Source organism: Vidua macroura, chromosome 4 (assembly GCF_024509145.1).
Source record: "Vidua macroura isolate BioBank_ID:100142 chromosome 4, ASM2450914v1, whole genome shotgun sequence".
Classification (NCBI taxonomy): domain Eukaryota; kingdom Metazoa; phylum Chordata; class Aves; order Passeriformes; family Viduidae; genus Vidua; species Vidua macroura.
The window spans coordinates 58,606,633-58,624,956 of NC_071574.1; the positions used below are offsets into that span (position 1 = coordinate 58,606,633).

Sequence of the window (18,324 nt, forward strand, 5' to 3'; positions counted from 1 at the left end):
TGCTGCACTAATTACTGTCAAAATTGAACATTTATTTATTCCACGTATATGATTACATGGGATGTACAATGAACATTTATTAGTTCCACATCTCAGCAGGAGTGCACAGTGGCTTTTCAAAAAGGGAAGGTGGCAAGAATATTGAGTGGTGGACCTCAAAGCCCCTTCTTTGGCTTTAAGTTTAACTTGCAGGGAAGGACCATGAATATAGCTGATCCACTGAAATGTACTGATGGAAGAGACTTGTATTTGACTTGACATACTGGGCAAGAGCTTAAAACAAAGCCAAAGCATTCCCCCCTAGAGAACAAGTATGTAAAAAACCACCCAATTTCTTTCAGTTCATAAAACCCCAAAACATTTCTCATTTATATCTCCATGTTTTTAATGGAAAACAAAGATGTCTTTTAAGATGAAAATGTTCTGTATTCACATGTGATCCTTAAAAAACACATGCTATTTTGAGCAGTGAATTGCAAGCCGGCCAGTGAAAGAAGCAGCAATATGTTCCTAAGAAATTTTCATTCCTCCCTCTGTTCTGCAGGGGAATGAAACTTACATTAATTCTGAAAAACAAGCATGAGCAGAGAAATTTAAAATCAGCTATAAGCTTTCTCTGTTTCTAACTCAAAAAATGAACTGTATTGAGGACTGCAGCAATGTTTTCCTGTTTCAGTGCTGTGCTTCTGGGGGTCCAGGGCACTCATACAGGGTTTTGAAACCACTCCAAGAAGTCAAACTTCCAGGTATAACTCTTTTGCAGGGCCTGAAAAAACATCCATGGTGTGTCCCCTTCCTCACTGCAGGTGTATCAGTAACATATTGTGGACATCTGGAAATGTGTACCTGTGGATGGACATAAAACAGTGGATGTGGATGTGCAGAGACATTTCAGTTCTTTTCAGAAATCCTGCCCCACTGAAGAAATGGGACTTTTCCCAAGGAAATGCACTGGGGCCAGAATTTCTCTAGCAGCGTTAGCTGGAGTTGTTTTCTCTAGAGCACATAGAGAGTGTGCAAAGGAAAGACTGCATTTCAGCATAAAAATAAAATGTTGTTGTGTTTAGATTTGTTGGTTAATAACTCAGAGTCTTTGTGGAGGATAAAAAATGAGCTCTAAAAGAAAGCACTGAACCTCTTCAAGGCTGCACATTGTATTCCAGGTATACCTTCACTGTCAACATCCTACCTGAATATTAGCCAATGATTAATACTCCCATTCAAATGGGGGTTTTGTCACTTTTAGAAAGGGTTGTAAATCAACATGTGCTCTGAATATACAACTTTTCCTATAATTTTCAATTGATTAATATGGACATTTGACCAGGAAAAGTTTCAAGCATCAAAGAGTTAAAACTACATTTCAGTAGAACTTCAGGGAACACTCTCATTGCTGCCTGGTTCCTTGTGGCTCGTTCAGAAAAACTGATGTTACATTATACATTTACAGTTTTAAGTGTCATCTACATGAAAATTTTAGCTATTTCCATTTTTAAAATTGTAGTTAGTGAAACTTGTATGTATTCAGGCAAAATGGGCACCCATAGGAAGATCTTAAAACTTGCTTGTTTTGGTAGACCACGGGACTTGTTGGCCACCTGGCTTACTGACCAGATATGTTTCCTGATTTAAAGAAACTGGCTGGGTGATGATGTAGTGTCACCAGCTAAGTACGGCAAGACTCGAGGCTCACCAATTTCTCTTTAAAATGCAAAAAGCATTAAAAAGCTGAAGGGCTGCCGTTCCTTTGTGCTGCTGGCACGGAGGCAGGGGAGCCTGTTGGCTGGGGCAGCTCTGCCACCTGCAGCTCAGCGCCGGCAGCAGCGCATCGGTGCGCCGAGCGCACAGCAGCCTTCCCCACCGCAAACGCAAAAACCCGCGTGGAGGCAAAAGGCTTCATGAGCAGGGAAATCGCTAATTCAATTAGAAATAGAATACATGAGCTTATGGTATGCAAAAGGTAAAAGAGAGCTTTCACATCGGTGTTTCTTGCTAATATTCACTGCTTCCAGAAAGGACATCTGTTGTCAGAATGGAATAAAACCCCAGCATTAGAACAAAAATCATAAGGCTAAAACTATTCTTGGTGTGGCTGGACTGATCTCAGAGCTGAAAATCACCCCTTACTGATGAAGGCCAGTTTGGGCTCTGCTGATATCTGAGGTATTACAGGAAATTATGTGTGGATCCATATTCTCAGAACCCTTTAACTCTGTCTGCAGTGCCACCACTATCTCCTCATATAACTCCCTTCTTGAAAAACACTGGTTTTTGAAACCTGTAAATGCTGGTTTTCTCCTCCAAGAAAAATCATTAAAAAATCAAATTCTTCCTGATGGGTTTTACAAACACCAAAAAACAGAACAAAACAGAACAAAACAAAACAAAACAACAACCAAAAAAAAAAAAACAGCCCAAAACAAAAACAATCTTCAAATGCTCAAATGTGCCTTATTATGTTCCCAGTTTTCACTTCCCTGAGCCCCAAGGGTATAGCATTACCATTTTGTTAAGTTGGATCCAAGCCCTCTAATTGGTGAATTGTCCATAGGATCCATATGGAACTCCAGGAAAGTCACTGCCAGTATATGTAGCACCAAACCATGTGCATGGGTTGCAGTGTGTACTGGACCCCACAAATACAGGCTGCTCATGCCAGTGATCTCTCAGTGTGAAGTACTGGGTTTATCCCTAGAGCCGACTACACCTCACAGCTCTGAGAGTGGAACAGCAATAGTTCTGAGTAATGGTCAGACATCATCACAACAAGCTCAGATAATACAGCTAATAAATAATTCTAATAATATTGGGTTACTAAGCATAATGTGGAGTTCTTTCAGTGGGTTTTAGTACTGCAGAGTGAAAATACATCATCTATTATGATACACATTTTTCCAAATAAGTTTTAAAAGCTAGAACAAACAACATTTTTCTTTGAACTTTAGGCTTTGTTCAATTGCACACACAATTAAGATACATTCTAGTGCCTGAAACATGCACAAGGAGCTTTGTGTCCTTCTGGGACAGCAAGAGTGATCTGATGGATCAGATCCAGCATCATCTAGGGCATTTCAACTGGCACTAGACACCTGTGCACAGGCATATGGATCCCAACTCTAATGTTGCCTAAGTGTGGAACTCAGAAATATCTCTCTTGTCAAGTATTGCCATCAAAGGTTCTGTATTCCTAGGAATGTAGAAATTATTTCTGTGATCATACATTGTCACTGCACTAAATTCTTGAAGTCTTTAGGCTATTTTCTTGGGTGACTGATTTCAAGCTGTGAAGAAACTGCTTGTAGAAGAGATTGGTTGGTTTTGTTGGTGTTCCAAATATTATTAATATAGTACTATAGTAAAAATTTGTACATTTTTGGTATTATCCAGTGCTTGAAAAAACGTTAAAATGGATGTTTTGAAGAAATCTCACAGAGGGAGACTGAATGATCTGTGGGGAATAGACAGTTTAAGCCTCAGGCTTCTATATACCAATGAATGCAGGAGTATAAAACATTTCATTAGCTTTGTTTTAAGAACTCACTCTGTCAACCCAACCTGCCAGTTACCTGCTCACCGGTGGTTAAAGCCAGCAGGTGGTTTTGGCCAATCAAGCTTTAAAATGCATCTTGTCCCCACATTTTTAATCTGGCTTTTTTGGAAAAACCAAGGTACTGATTGTCACTGGCGAGTTCTTCGGACTTAAGATAATTGGAGAACAATCATTTCCTCTTTCAAGGATTTGGGTTTAAGTCACTTTAGATTTAAAGGAGGTCTCAAAGGTCATCAAAAAAGACTGTGAGATTTGATATCAATAATTTTCAATCCTGTTCATTTTACACTTATGCCAAATTCACGTAAGCTAGATACATTTAAAACTATAGAGTTGAATGCCCTGCTATTACTCAGGTATCCAAAGCTGACCTTACAATTTTCAGACTTTAGAGGAAGAAAATGGTTATGAATTCCCCAAAAACCAGAAGAATTCATGTGAGTGTGTATAGCTCCCAAGTATCCAGAACATGAGACTTTTCCATGTCCTAGAGTAGGGCCCTCGGTGCCCATATTTTTTTCTCTATGCGAGTAAGATCAGTCAAGCATTTCTACATATTGGATCTGTATTCCATTTTAAATTTGTGTGTGAAGTGAAAGAGATTATATACAGGATTAGCAGTCAAGATATCCACAGGCAGTGGGGACAGCATAGTTCTCAGTGCACATTATGGTTACAGCACAATAGCAAACATCTTTGCCAAGATGATAAAGAAGAAACATTCTCTTTGTTGCCAATAATAAATATCTAGGGAAGAGTAAGTATATCATGAATAAAGTGTCCTTAAGGAAATGTTGGAAGGACCTACATATATATTTACATATTTTTAGTCGCAGCAACAGTAGAGCTGTGTGAGTCTAGTGCTCTGCCCAGGGTAACTAGTTTGTTCAGAATTATCACAAGTATCTTTTTCATGCTTGCTGCTGTCAGCTCATAAGGAGAAAATTTAGCCAGCCATGCCAGAAACCCAGACTTTTGAGAGTCAAAACAATGGTGTCCATTGCGATTACAAATCTCTTTCTCACTCACATACACACACACACACACATAATCTGAGCAAGCACCTGCAGGTTTCAGAATAAATTGAATATCAACTCAAAATACACCACCTTTTTCACAGCATAAACTGGATCCTGCATGTATTTTAGGACCTGATGATCTTAATTTTTGTTGAATATTGAACTAGATGAAAATCCAAACCCAGAGTGCACTATGTGATAGTAGCTTTCTATCTATTAGATTATCTTGCAAATTTTTATTTACAAAACATATGTAAAAACTGTGTAAGAAAAACATCAATGAGGCAACTGCAGATTCAATTTCTGCAGTTAGAAAAAGTAATTTCTCATACTCAAGCTCTTCATTCTCCCTGCTGCTTTATGTTATCTCTGTTTTAACTGCTGTTAATGGAAGGCTCATCAAACAGCAGTGCCAATTCACAGTAATATTTAAATGCTGAATTAGTCTCTGTCCTCATGGCAGGTCCCTTTCAACTATTTTCCCTGCATACTTTGCATCTCCATTTATATGAATGAGAGAAGGGTGCACTTAGGGAGAATGGAGCAAGCATTGCTCAGCTCTGCAGGCCAGAGAGAAGAATTTGTCTGTCTTATATATTTATAAAAGAACACAGGGAAAACATCTCCTGCTGAAGCAAATCCTGGACATTACTTCAGCAAAACTTCGTAAAGTTAAGTAAATAATTCAAAACTAGACTTCACTTAAGTTACGCCTTTCTTCAGTTGCCATTCCAACTTCCAATCATTTGATCAACTTGTTGCCCTACTTCTGTGGGTAAAAAAAGAAAAACCTGCTTCTAAATGCAGTTCTGCTTTGAAAAGTGACTAAAAATGGCATGCAGGCTCCATGCTTATTCTGTGCTAGCTACTTCCTTATCATATGTTCTCAGTTTGCAAGTAAGGAACCATTACCCACTATGTGCCACCCCTGCAAATTTCAGGTAGAACCTCTAGGTCAACCTGGAGTTTTTCTCCTTGTTTAGGATGCCTGAAAACCAAGGCTCTGGCAAACAAGAGTAAGCCCTCAGTTACACGTGTGCAATTTTGTAGCATTCAGTGGCTTTGAGTGAGGTTTAAATGACTGGAAATTATTCTGTGGTTATAAACAGGAGAGACTAGGAAGCAGCTGCTCTTTCTGCTGGATCTGCTGTGCTAACAGGAGTAGAAAGCAGTGAACAATATTTAATTAGTACACAAACAGGTAGACAATATATAAGACTCTATTTTAAAAAGATGTTTGAAATTCCATGTTTTCAGAAATCTCTATCCTATATATTCAGCATTCAAGCAGACAAGAAAAATAAAACATTTCTCTTTTTTTTTCCTCATATGGCTCATTCATATCATAGGACGAGAGTGTATAGTCCTCATATAACAAAAAAAAACCCAAAACTACCTGGGTTATTTTGCATGCAATATCAACATAAAAGATCATTTATAAGTTCTCCTTGTGGTGTGCAGCAGGTCAGAAGAACAAATTTTGCTGTATGGGAATACTAACCCACTATGGGCATTTTATAATTTATTAATCTTTGCAGCTTTGGCAATGAAGCGTGAACATTTTCTAGTCTTCTGAAATCTCTGTAGCCTGGAAGACTAGAGTTGAAGTTTATCTGATATGTTCATAAATTACCTAGGATAATAAATAGCAAGAAAAAGTTTTCCCAATTCAGAGTTTTGATTTTGCAATCCAAGTGTAGATTAAACTGAACTGTATAAGGCATGCTTCATTAGCAAGAGTAAAAAAAATCCAAAAATATAATTTCCAGCTATGTAAATACTGATCAATGGAGGCTTTTCTTGGTTGAAATTGTTCTATTCTGTTTTTTTCTTCTAGTTGTGTGTTATACTGGAGCCAATGCAGGAACTGATGTCAAGACATAAAACTTACAATCTAAGTCCTCGAGACTGCTTGAAGACTTGCTTATTTCAAAAATGGCAGAGAATGGTGGCCCCACCAGGTATGTTTCACTTCCAAAATTCCACTTATTTTGTAGTAAAATTAATAGAGAAGCAATGAGAAATCTTACCTATAAAGGAAAGTAATAAAAATTAACAATGCTCCCAAAGCAAGCCTGAAAATTATTCTAATATTTTATTATTTCAATCTGACACAACTGATTTATAGACGTACACACTGCGATGGCTTCACTAGGACTAGGATATAATTTAGGACAAAAGTATGTGTAGATGGAATGCAAAATGCCTACTGGCTCCATTAGAATTCATTGTTTGTGTAATCCTGCTTCCTGCTGTGACTCTGAAATTACAGCTACAATTCATAATTAATTGTCTTTGAGACTAATATTAAGTTATTTACAGGCCTGGACCTAATCTCCTTCCTCTTTCTTCAATTATAAAGATTTTTATATCTTAGCGTGTTCACATGGGTGCCCAGGCCAAATTTTGAGAAGAACAATTGCCCCTGTGGGTTTTGCCAGTTTAAGCAAAGCTGTGTAATCGTCTTGATTCAGTCTGAGTTTTGCAGGCTTGCAGGGCAATGGAATTTGGCACACTTCATGGTTCTCTTGGGGGCAGCAGTTTCAAAGGTGAAGCCCACACAGGAAGTAGAAGGAGCTCAAAAGGTGGCTGCTTGTTGCTTGCTGCATTGATGGCAGCAGTAAGGTAGAAAGCTCCTTTAGCTTTTGTCTCTGGCTGGGTCACTGGAGGCTGTACCCTACATCACAGTAAGACCTGCATTTTCGTTTAGCACCGTTTCTTGCAGTGTGACCCTCAGCAAGTTCCACAGTCACTTTGACCATAATGATCATTATCATGATACTCCCATCAGTAAAATGCTTTTGAAATACCTTTATAGACAATGCTGGGACAATAGGCTTTGTCAATCCATCAGAAAAAATTGAAAGCAGATTCCATTGGCTTGGGTCCAAAAATCATTCTATGGTTTGTATGTTAAATCTAACACAACTGCTACTGTTAAACTTAGCAATTTAAAACTAATTGAAAAAGTATTTCAGCACTTCTTCTTATGGGTCATTCTAGTTCTTGCTTCACAGTATCTGCCATTTGCTTTCCTTCTTATCATTTTATTGCAGCAGAACCCACAAGACAACCCACAACCAAACGGAGAAAAAGGAAAAACTCTACCAGCAGCACTTCCAACAGTAGTGCTGGGAACAATGCAAATAGTACCAACAGCAAGAAAAAGTCAGCTGCTGCAAACCTGAGTCTATCAAGTCAGGTACCTGTAAGTCTCACTTTCCTTTTAGGCCTGAATCACTTATGGTCTTTAATTCTTTCCATACATTGTAAAGAAGGTGCATTCTTGAGCCAAAACTATCACAAGCAAAAGGCAATCTTGCACAGTGTGCTGTGGAAGCTGGGGAATTAGTGGAGAGGTGTGAAGGAGCTGTTCTGCAGTGCAGCTTTTATTCAGGACCCTCAAACAGAAGTGTCCTGAGGATCAGATATGATTTTTTAAAGGCCTGGGCCAGTTCCCCTTTTTGTCAGGGGGAGTCCCTTCACTAGTAGTAGGACTCAATTAGGCCTTGTGTTTTTAGACAAAATATCTGCCTTGCAGACTTCATCTGCCAGGTGCCAAGCAAGGATGTGTCCCAGTGGTACAGGAGAGCTGTTCCCGAGGAAGCTGCTGGTCTCTCTGTGTTAGTACCTTATCTCTAATTGGTGCCAGGTTCAGATGCTGAACAGGAACAGGTTATGATTTAACTTACCTGCAGAGCTTATCTCTTTGTCCAATCACTCCACTTGCAGAGCGTAGATCCCCTGGAATATGGTTCTCAGCTTATCCACTCTACTAGCTGAAACTCTTGACATCCTAACTGTATAGGGAGACACCAAGTCATTTCCAGAGTAACAACTGTAGCAGCACTTCCATAATGTCACATTTACTGCCTTAGTCACAATATAGGGGTATTCAGACCCCAAATTGTGACAAAGTGTGCATTAGTCAATAAGGAGATAGCTTATGCATTTTAAAGCTTGGGAAATTAATTTGATATTATAGGAACCATAAAGTCATATCCTGGGAATAACATGCAGGTATTTTTATTGGATTTCTGATCAGCAGATAGGAAGGGGTAGGTCTCCTCTGAAACCTGACAAAGAATATAGGCGTTTTGCTAGCACAAAGCAGACACTTACTAGGAAGTTTGAATATCCAGATTTAAAAAAGAGAAGTAGACTAACACCAGTGAAATGAAATGAAGATTTTTGTTTAGCAACTGATTTAGCAATCCACTAGTTTACAGCTTTGGGCTTCAGTACATTAAACTCATATTTCCTCCTTGTCATATTAAAATTAGCTCGCATCCCCAGAGTCAGATTCTTTCCCTAATATAGGCATCTCTGTGTTTTTCTGGCAGCACAAAGCAGTCAGAAGGCTGACTACCTGATCTCCTGGTGGCAGGCACCACTCTGCCCCACTGATGGTATCTGCCAGAAAAAAACCTTTGGATCAATATTCAACCATATTTAAGAAAAAACTGCAATGAAGTGCAAAACCAAGCACCCAGCTAGTTCCCTGCTGTCTCCAACTTTAAAAAACAGTAGACGTTTTCCATCAGCTACACCCTGCTCAGAGTTCAGCAGGACCAGAATCTGACCCCCTGCCTCTCTTCAGCCTGCTCCTCCCTGGAGAGAGGACTTTTGTTGCATTCAGTGGTAGCCGTGTGTACTTGAATGTTTGAACGTGACTGAGACCTCTGATACTTACCTGTCACTCCCACTGATATTGAAAGTGACTTCAGGTGCTGAAGGCTACTCCTGACAGATGAAGCAGTCAAGGCTGCTCTTCTGATGGAGATGATAGTTGAGCATCTGAGACATATTGGTGAAGTTTATGAGGAATGGATTTTTAGTCTTCTTTTTCTTTCAGGATGTTGCATACTCAATATTTTTCAATATTCTTTGCTTTCTGTACCAGAGTAGCAAAATGGTCTAAACTCTTTTGTATGGAGGATCAGGTTCCATTTTTAGGACACTTTTCCTTTCCATCTGCAAAGGGGAAAATGCTTAGCTGTTCAATTTGACATACTAACAGCTCTTCCCATCTTCCCCACAGCAAAGATAGCAAACCAGATGGAATTGATGGTTTGGCCACCCTGTAGAGTAGACAACTCAAAATAATTTTAGCAGGAGGATATTTCAGTGTAAAACTATTCAACGCTTTTCAGTTTAATAAAGAGATGTTATCCCACGCTTCTTCAAAATTATGCATTCTTTGAAGTGGACCTTGTTGCCATTGCTTTCTGAAGATAGCTGCAGGTAGCAGTAACTTGCTTTCTGTTTCTTTCCCATAACTGTAACTTAAAATGTATCATTTAGTAGTTAATGTTTGGTTTCCCTTACATGCAATACAAGACAAGAGATTCTTGAACACAATTTGGCAGTTTTCAATTCACTAAAATATTCATTTGGCCATAGAGCTTTCTGTGAATGGGACTTTCCTGCTCAGTAAAAAAAACCCCACCCTACTGAAATCATTCACTTTCAGTGTTAAAAGCATTTCCCCTCTCTTTATTAGAGAAGAGGAATGAAATCACTGCATCTTCTATCCAGATGACTCAAATAACCAGAGCTAGTTTCAGTTGCATTTTTCTCAATCTCCTCTCTGGAGAACCCCACAATGAGCTCATATCTATATCAACCCTGGATTAATATGAAGTCCTGTATTCCAACTTTCTCTTTTTCTCCAATGATTTCTTCCTTGCCAGCAAAGTCAGTCTCTCCATCATAATCACATCTAGTTTCCTGTCTCTTTTATGCTTCTGCATTGTTTTAACTTTGATATTAAATTAATCCTGATTAAACAGTGTTTTCTTAGCCTCTATTCTATGTGATGTTTCTTGGTTTAGGACATTAGTGATTATTACATTTTGCTCCTACATTAATGCTGCATGCAGTCTGGCAAATATGTGAATTTACCATACGCCTCACCCACACTTCTCACTCACACCATTAACTTCTGTTTCTTTAATGAGGTCTTTGTGCCTGGAGAGGAAAATGTCCCATGTTCAGGATAGTGTCCAAATAACAGAAGCACCATCAGTTATGGCAAATTTTGAAGCTTCGGAGTTTTGTAATTTTCCCCACAGCCCCTTCCAGCTCTTAAGATAAATACATTGGGCAAACCTTGATTGACGAGGGAATGTTACTTGTCAGATAGATGTTCTTCTACTAGTAGAAGGAGAAGGTTGTGCCATTTCCTCCACCTGCATTATTTTCTGATCAGTTGTCCAGGCAGGGACAGTGCAGACAATACAGAGCCAAGCTCAGAAAGCGAAATGATGTGATTGTATTTCCATGCATGGGTCAGATTGGCATTGCATCCTGAAGCTCAGTTGTTGAAGCCTAATCAATCAGTTTCATTTGTGCTCCTTGTGTTGCCTTAAATTTAAGAGCACTTCCACAGTGCCGACATTCTGATACATCTCTAATGACAATCCATAAAAGCATCTGAAGGGTCTCGGCTAGTGGGTGGGTATATTTTCTCTCATCAGGAATTTGAAAATGTTCAGTCTCAGTCTATCTTCTTATCTCTAACTATTGTTTACACTTTCTCAACTGTGCTAAATAAAATACAAAGTTTTGTCCTTTTGAAAGTCACCTGCACTCTATTGTACCCATTTTCTCTTATGACGATGGAATGAACAGTGGTTTCTGTGATTCTGTTGATTCTCAGGCTACTGATTGCAGACCTTCAGGATCTCTTGTCAACATGACTCTTCTGGCCCAAGTCCCTTATCTAATACCTATGTATTAGATAATAATACCTAATTTCTATGTACTACATATTTCCTACATTCTTAATACAAATGCACTTAGCCAGCGTGCCACATGATTGCACCACACAACTCCTTCTTAGGTTGGCCCATTGCTTGTCCAGCGATGCTTTTGACCCAAATCCTGTAGCTGCCGAGGTAACCACTGTAGTGTGGTAAAGTAGAACGAAGTGCTGCTAAAGTCAGCACAAATACGAAAACTTTTTTCTCACCAGAAGTTTTCTTTTTTCAGGCTGTCATGGGTGCAGGCTCAGTTCTGCCAGTGCTCCCCATAGATGCATTGACTGGTTTTAGAGCATAAAGAAAACAGACAGGACAGGGACCCAGAAACTGTAGTCTGCTCAGCTGCCTTATTCTCAGCAGATGTCAGTAATTTAAACTTGGATCTGTTCATATTCTCAATCACATCTGATCTTTGGAAGGCTCATTGGGCAAAAACTGGAATTACCAATTTCCTCTAGACAAAGAGCAAAGATGGGCAAGAGTCCTTCTGCAAGGTTCGTAGAAAACCTGCCTTTGTCTTATGTTAGCCTTCCTATCATTTTAAAGAAATTAGTTATCTAATTTGGGTGTGTCATAGTCTTACCACTCACACAGTACTAATAATTTCCTCTAGTATTTGAAGCTAGCTGCAATATTTTCCCAAGTCTTTGCTCAGTTTTCAAGCCTTCTCACTGACTAAAATCATATTCCTTAGCATTTTTCATATTCTTCTGTTTCAAATAAAAGTTTCCTGAAAGCCCAAACTCTTGTACTGTAAAGCAGTGATTTGTATACTGTGATCTGTGGATTACAGGCATAAGCAAGGTCATCAGAAGGGGTCCATACAGCTGTTTTCACTAAAATATCACTCTCTGTTAAGTTTAATTAAAACAGGGCACATTGATCCATTTTCATATATTCGAAACTTGATAGCTATCCACAAATCTCACAAACTCTAAAATCCATTGCTCTATGCTGCTCCCAGTCATCACCACAGAAATTAATAGGTGGATTTTGCTTTCATTTAATAATGAAGATCCCATTGAGTGTAATGCTGTAACCATAAACCCAGTGACGTATCATGTATTGGAAAGAATAAAGCCTCACTACATGCCACTGAGTAAATGAAACATTCTTTGGTACATCCAGAGTCTAAAGCAGAACCTCCTTGCACTCTATAAGCAAGTTACATGCCTCAATAATCTCCCTTTCTCTTTGTAGCTCTCTGTAAGCTCAGAAACCAAATCCATAAAAAAACTTGCTAATGTAGAAGGAAGCAATACAGTCTGATATATCTTTCAGAAACAGGGTAGGTTAAGGTGGTTTGTAGTGGATGTTGTAGAACCAGAGCTACAGTTCCGGGGCCAGAGATTAGTGTCAGAAATTATCCCATGTCTCAAAACCATGCAAATCAGAATCTAAGATTTAGTAGTAAAGACATGAGAGAGAATAACTTTGTTTCCAGTTTTTGTGCTTTAGGAAAAACATTCCAAACAAGAACAGAATGTCAAGTTAACAGTGAGAATTATGATGAGATGTGAAAGATTTTTCTCTAGAAAGTGTTTACTCTGAAACCTAGTTAAAAAGTCAGTTCTGTTTCTAAGGATCATTTCAATACCAATGTCAGTCTGATGTTTTTCTCAAGGAAGTGGTGACCATTATGGGTGTGGACAGCAGTGGGGCTCTCAGTCATTAATAATTTTTGAGCTAAAAAGTCAATTATTAAAATAATTACCACTAACACAAAGCAGGAGGAGGAACCCTTCTTCTTCTAACTTAGCACTTAGAGGTATGCTAGCTGCTGAAATTAGTGCAACTTTCAGTCCTTGGAGGATGAGATGTACTTGAATGATATACTTAAGAGTGCCAGGCATTTTCAATTACCTTAGGCTTGTGAAGCACTGTTTGTCTAATTCTGGGGGCTGTGACAACAGAGCTACAAACTGATCACTGTAACACACTGAGCAAGGCTATGAATTAACAGCAGCAAAGATGGCAGGCTCAGGGATGGGGAATTTTACATGGCCCAACAGATATATTTATCTCCAAACTTCACTAAGATATTGTTTAGACATAGGATGATCCCAGGTTAAAAAGTTTAGTCAGTTAGGCAGGGCAGAGCTAATTTTTGAGGCTTGGTATTAAAAACAAACAAACAAACAAACAAACAAATAAACAAAAAAAAAAAAAAAAAAAAAAAAAAACACCACCTAGAAATGACCAGGCTGTTAAATAGAAGTGCTTGCATTTGAGTGTTGTATGAAGTGATCTCTGTTTATATAGTTTATATGCATCAATTTAAGTTTGGATGGCAACTAGGGTTATTACAGGATGAAAGGTATGATATACACGAAAGCTGCTTTTGTGGTTATATTATAAAATACTACATTTCTATCACATAATGTAAAACAACCACTGGTTTATTTACAGTGCTTCACTACAGCCATATTTTACTATCATGAGACATTCCTTGACCAAAAAATGTTGTTTCTAATCACAGAGTAAATTAATAAGATTGAGTGACTACAGTCTAAATCTTTTTTAAACTAATTTAGTCAAATATGTGCTACCATAACTAGGCCATAGCAGTGTGTGCTGCCATGCAAGAGACTAGGGTTTAATTCTTGGATTCTGCTTCTCACTCCATGAGCAGGAGCTAGGAGCACTCCAGAGCTGCAGCCTCAACCCTGGGAGGGATGGAGCCTTGTGTCATTCAACAGCAGTGACCCCCACTGGCCAATTTAAGGAGAAGCATTGAGGGGCTCTAAAAGGAGTCACTTCCAGTCCTCCTCAGAGGTTGGTGGTCATTGCACGGGATCTAGTGAGTGGAGGTTCAATGGGGTGCACTTGGTGGGGTCTTCAGCTTTCAGTCTGAGGAGCAGAATCCTCTGGGGAGGAAAGAGCATGTGCGCTTCCTGAGACACTATTTTTGCCTGATATAACTGTAAGTGGCAAGATTGTCAAGAATTTTTTTTCAGATGTCCTGTAATGAATGCTATGATATCTATCTTTTAAACAAAGTGAGGGAAAACTCCACTAACCTCAATATAATTGTAGTTCAATTCCCAGAGAGAGAGAGAGAGAGATAGAGATAGAGACTCAATAGCATAGAGGGAAATACAAGTGCAAACTCTTCTCTCAGTGGGAGTCATTATATGAAAGGAATAATATTTGAAATGAACCTGAGAAATCAGAGGTGGAAATACTTACAAGGTCATTGAACATCTCCCCACTGATGCACGAATGTTTCCTACCACAGACTGAGATTTTTTCCCAACCTAGTGTTAGGTGACCTAAGCAGTAAAATTAGCACTGTTCCCGTGGGATCATTAATCCTCAGCCTGCCATTATCAGGAACAGGAATATTGTCTTAGGAGTGGGGATTACATTTTTGTTTACTTAATGCCATCTTAGTACACTAGTGTACATCTCCTCAGATTGGCTTAAAGTGATTGTCTTCCTTTCAGCACTTGCAGCTGTTAAGCACATTTCCCCTCCCAGTCATTTGATGGATGTAATGCATATTTAATTCTTTCACGCGGCCCCCCCAGGCAGCTGCTGCAGCCCCACAGTGATTTTTGACGCACTTGTCTAAGTCTCATCCGAGGCGCTGACCTCTCGCTGGTATGGCAACAGAGAGAGCTTGAGGCCTGTCCTTGAGAATGTCAAAGTAAAAGGAGCTGTTGCCACCTCGGTTTGTGATTCTGTGTTTCAGCCACTGTGGTCCTTTTTGCCTGCCATATAACACTGCACACGCACACCCAACTCGCTGTCCTCTGCCAGGTCTCTTTCGTCATTAATGCTCTCGCAATGCAATGGGATCAGGTCTGGTCCAGCAGTGCACCCTATACATTGCCTGTTGTTTAGAGGGGTGGGATAAATTAGAATAAACTTTTGTTTATGAACACCTTTATCTTTTAAACTTCTATGTCACAAAGCTGTGTGTGAGTTTTCTTAACCAAATATTTTATGGATATATGGAGTAACAAAACAGACAAAGTGAAGAAGAAATAATATAACAATTTTCATATACTCACAACTTTTTACATAGCACAGGCTGAAAATGTGACACAAACATTCTTTTGTAACATGCCAGCCTTTGCTAAGGGATATCACTAAATAGTGTAAACACTTGCAGGCAATAATTTGTATTGTTTTGTGGTGAAGGAAGTAGATATCTGATTAAAAAGAAACCTTATTAAATGCAAACATTTGTCTTCTGTTTGCTATTAACATTCATAAGGAGGAACAGATCCTTTAAAAAATGAATCCATTGTTCACCAGGATTCTTGGAAGGGCTTGTTAGATCAGCAGGAACAAAACTACACATCTGGAATTACTGCACTTCTAGCAAGCACTACCTGATGCCCTGACACCTGAGCTGCATGAAAAGATGCATCCTACATATTTCTTTAGCTGTTAGCACAGCAGCCTGATCCTCTCTTGAACAGAGAGAACAAGAGAGCTCTCTGGCTTTGCACCTTTGCTTTTCAATCTCAAGTTTGCACCTTTCTATCCCATGCTGCTTAGGTTTTTTTGCAGCAAATCTGTGATGCACTGGAGTACAGTAGGCGGTTTACTTGTTTTCATGGAAGGACAATTTGTACTTAAAGCAGTGATTAGATGAATTCTTTCTTTCTTGCATGCTTTAGTTTCTGATGAGTACTAGCTTCATCAGTGTAATTATAATTAGCACTCTTCATCTTGCTTTTACGGTACCAGCTGGACAGATTGGTCCTCTTACTGCACAGATTGGCGGCAGGGTTGCCTACATGGAGTTAGGTGACAGGCACCATGAAATAACAGATGGTAAATTCAGGGCTTGTTGGCAATCAGCAGGTTTTTGCTAATGACTTAATTAGCTATGCAAATTGTCAAATCAGTGTGAACATTGTTTTTATCGAAAACTTTACCTAAATTAATTACCATAATTAAGTAGCAGAATGTCAAGTATATTGGATGCGTAAAAGGGCTTGGCTGGCTATGGATAAGAGAGTTACCATCTTTATTAGAGTGCTGTGCTCCACATTTGAGAAGTCTGAGGATAAGAAATGTGGTTTCTTTTAAACTACTTTTAAAATACGCATATCACCAAGTTCCAACTGAGATACACCCTGGTGCCTTTCCAAAGAAAATGGCTCAGGAAGGATTTACTGGATAAAGGCTAAATATTTTAAGGAGAAGTTTAAAGGAAGTTTCGTAGCCTGTTCATTTGCTTAAAATCAGGCATATTGTTCAGCCTACCTGCTTTTCAGTTCTGGGGTTTCTGAGATCCAGAGCCATGAGCATGCGGCTATAGAGATGTGTTACAGTTTTTAATTAAATTAGAAATAAAGTGTAAGCATCTCTCCTTGTTCCTACTATATGGGAACTTTTAACTCTGTTGTTCAAATGTCACAAAATAAAAGATGCGAATTCTCTAACATAATTTTTTTAAGTTGATTTTTTCTCTCTCAAGGTTTCCATATAACAAATATTGGGTGCTGTTCACAGGATGTGATGGTGGTAGGAGAACCAACTCTGATGGGAGGCGAGTTTGGGGATGAAGACGAAAGGCTTATCACTAGATTAGAGAATACACAGTATGATGCAGCAAATGGCATGGATGACGAAGAAGATTTCAACAATTCACCTGCACTGGGAAATAACAGCCCATGGAACAGCAAACCTGCTGCTAACCAGGAGACTAAATCTGAAAACCCCACACCACAAGCTTCCCAATAGGTCATTCTGCAGCAGTTCCCACTGCAATGTACCTCAGTGGGTCATTAATTACTGTTTCACAGCATTCTTCAAAATAAAATTTAAAGAAACACCTTTCAAATGATACAGTATCTATTTCTAAACTAAAGCTATCAGCTTTTTTCGTTAGGGAAAACTCTTGTATAAGCTTCCATATACATTCCTTGGAAGTATTGTCATACGACTAGATACTGGCACTGACCTCAATTAAAATAATTGAAAATTAAACAGCATCTCATGGCAAATTTCTGACAGTGCATTTTATTGGAAGGGGTTGTTTATTTCCTCATCAAACAATGGCCATATTTTAACAAGTCATCAGTGCTCAGGATCTCATTAACATAACTATGTAAAACTTTTTACAATTGTAATATATTTTCTGCTTTTCAACTTGCACCTGAAATTTCTTGTTTCAGAAAAAGATCAGCTTTTAAGGAAAAGTAAATTAAAGTAACTTTTGTTCATTCTTTAAATTTTTTTCAACAGTTAATCATTTAAAGGATCCAGCATTTTTAATTTAAATTTAGCTGATGCCAGTAGATACTCTATCCATCATTTAATAAAAAATACTGAAACAAGAAATGTCTTTTTTTCATCAAAGACATGAGAAATATTTTTATGTGGAAAAAGACACCCAGTCCTATGAGAGTTTATGCTTTGTAAAATTGCTGTCGATCCAGATATTTTAAAGCCATGTAATCCATTAACTTTGTGGGCAGCTTAATAAATCTAAAACTTTTGTGTTTTTATTATTGTATCTGAGTTGGCTTTGTTGTTATTTCTTTTCATAGTATATTTCTTGTATAATATTTTTGTAAAGCCTTCATTTTTTGTTTTAATTTTTTGTTTTGTTTTGTTTTTTTTTTTATTCCGGTGTATTTATGTGAAACTTTATAAAAGAAACTAATTTTTTTTCATTTGCATATTAATATGTTCAACTCATCATGTAAAGACACAGTGAGTCAGTGTGTTATATAATACAACTGTATTTTATGTATGCTTTGCCAATAAGTGTGCCAATAAACTGTGTTAACAAATGTGCACTTATACAGCATTTACAGTTTCTTGTATGCACAACACCACACCCATGTTCAGGATCATGCACCAGGGATTTCTGGAATTAGTGTTTCACTGAATTGCAGTCTTTTTCCAGCTAAAGGGAAACCCTGTGGGTAGGTGTGAATCACTTGCAGCTCAATTTGCTTTGATACTTTTTTCTAACAAGGATGTGCAACAGCACAGGTGAGTTACAGCAGTGAGAGCCAAGTGT

General features: G+C 38.5%; 1 protein-coding gene across 13 annotated transcripts in view; it reads left to right on the top strand.

The window, feature by feature from the left end:
- Positions 1-18,091, top strand: part of LDB2 (LIM domain binding 2) — a 211,116-nt gene extending 193,025 nt beyond the window's left edge. For 3 of the 13 annotated variants that reach the window (XM_053976015.1, XM_053976019.1, XM_053976022.1), the window contains 3 exons: positions 6,407-6,530; positions 7,626-7,777; positions 16,806-18,091. In XM_053976015.1, coding sequence (XP_053831990.1) covers positions 6,407-6,530; positions 7,626-7,777; positions 16,806-17,036 — 507 coding nt within the window. In that variant the 3' untranslated portion in view covers positions 17,037-18,091. Of the gene's footprint in view, positions 1-6,406; positions 6,531-7,625; positions 7,778-13,965; positions 14,109-16,770 lie in introns of all 13 variants that reach the window. The other 10 variants (XM_053976023.1, XM_053976026.1, XM_053976017.1 and 7 more) reach the window with 8 other exon arrangements.
- The last annotated feature ends 233 nt before the right edge of the window (positions 18,092-18,324 follow it).